Source organism: Neomonachus schauinslandi, chromosome 8 (genome assembly GCF_002201575.2).
Source record: "Neomonachus schauinslandi chromosome 8, ASM220157v2, whole genome shotgun sequence".
Taxonomy (NCBI): domain Eukaryota; kingdom Metazoa; phylum Chordata; class Mammalia; order Carnivora; family Phocidae; genus Neomonachus; species Neomonachus schauinslandi.
Genome location: NC_058410.1, coordinates 40,924,672 through 40,926,540, shown reverse-complemented (window position 1 = coordinate 40,926,540; position 1,869 = coordinate 40,924,672). Strand labels below are relative to the sequence as shown.

The 1,869-nt window shown below is 35.4% G+C and overlaps 1 protein-coding gene across 1 annotated transcript; it reads right to left on the bottom strand.

Annotated features, from left to right (window-relative positions):
• Positions 1 to 946: 946 nt before the first annotated feature.
• LOC110583433 (60S ribosomal protein L27-like) lies at positions 947 to 1,411 on the bottom strand. The gene is given in 1 exon segment (XM_044917481.1): positions 947 to 1,411. A coding segment is annotated over 1 exon segment (420 nt). The 3' UTR covers positions 947 to 991.
• Between the last annotated feature and the right edge of the window lie 458 nt (positions 1,412 to 1,869).

Below are 1,869 nucleotides of genomic sequence, written 5' to 3'. Positions count from 1 at the left end.
GTTGTATAAATTCTTGATATATTTTGGTATTAATCCCTTATTGGATGTATCATTTGCAAATATCTTCTCCCATTTAGTAGGTTTTCTTTTTGTTTTGTTGATGGTTTCCTTTGATGTGGCAAAAGCTTTTTATTTTCATGTAGTCCCCATAGTTTATTTTTGCTTTCATTTCCCTTGCGTTAGGAACCATATCTAGAACAATGTTGCTATGGCTGATGTCAGAGAAATCACTGCCTGTGTTGTCTTCTAGGATTTTTATGGTTTTAGGTCTCACGTTTAGGTCTTTAATCCATTTTGAGTTTATTTTTGTGTATGGTGCTAGAAAGTAGTCCCATTTCCTAAGTGTCCATCAGCAGACAACTGGATTTCCCTTACCTTAGAGGCCATATCTAGACAAATTTTGCTACTTTTATCATTCTTTATTGCATTGTTGTCAGAGAATGTGATCTGTATAAAATCTTTCTTTTTCTCCTTAGACCTTCTTAAATTGTCTTTTTAGTCTAATGCTTTCAAAGACTATTCTATGTGTCTTTGAAAAAAAAGTGTATTTACTATTTATTGTATATATTTATATACATACAATATATTACATCAAGCTTCTTAAGTGTACTATGCAATATCTCTTTTGTTTTTTATTTATTATTTAGTCTATTTAGTATGTCTTTATTGGATATTTTTCTTTTTTTAAGTTCCCCCAACATGGGGCTTGAACTCACAACCCTGAGTTCAAGACCCGAGCTGAAATCAGGAGACAGACGCTTAACCAACTGAGGCACCCAGGAGCCCTCTTTACTGAATATTTTTAAATCCAATCTAAGATTTTAATTTTTTCCAAAAGGAGAACTTATTTCTTCAAACTTGTCCCCTACCACCCTCCCTGTGATCAAATATATTAATTTTCTCTTTAAATTTACATAGTAACTTTTTTATTATGTACCATTATTCATTTTTTTTTTTTTTTTGAATTTTTAATGACTGAAACAAAACAGATCTAAAACCGCAGCTTCTGGAAGAACCACTTGCTCTTGCCGGTCTTGTACCTCTCCTCGAACTTGACCTTGGCCTCTCGTCGGGCCTTGCATTTAAGGGCAAGGTCTCTAAAGACATCCTTGTTGATGACAGTTTTGTCCAAGGGGATATCCACAGAGTACCTTGTGGGCATGTGGTGATTATAGTTATAAATTTTCAAAAAAGACTTGATCTTCAACCTCTTGGTGATTTTCTTCTTGCCCATGGCAGCTGTCACTTTGTGGGGACAGCAGTCAATTCCAGCCACCAGAGCATGGTTGTAGGGATGGTCTGATCATCATCAATATTCTTCATCAATATTCTTCACAATGACCACTTTGCGTCCGGAGCAGTGTCCGGCCAGGACCAGCACCACCTTCCCGGGTTTCATGAACTTGCCCATCTCGACATCAGCCACTAGAGCCTACAGCAGAAAGGAAGAAACCATTACTCATTTTAACTTGACACATTCCACCGATACCTTTGCTCAGCACTGTTTCTTATTTCTTTCATCTTTTTCTCTTTTAGATTTGTATTTTCCTTTGCTGGATTATAACCTTGGTAGTTATCTTATCCTCCAATCTAACTACTCATCTAATTCTAAATCCCTGTTTATTTCTTAGGGTAGTTTAGCTACTTATTTGCCCCATACCAAATAAGACAAGCAAATCAACAAGGGCCTTATATTATTTAACATACATGCCCATTTGAGTTCATTTCTAAACAAAGGCTTTTCTCTACTTGAGAAGAATTCAGTGGACAACACTACAGTTATCTTTTTTCCTTGTTTCATTTCTTTTAAAGCAAAATTATTAAAAACGTCAAATAGCCAAAACAATCTTGAGAAAGAACAAAGTTGGA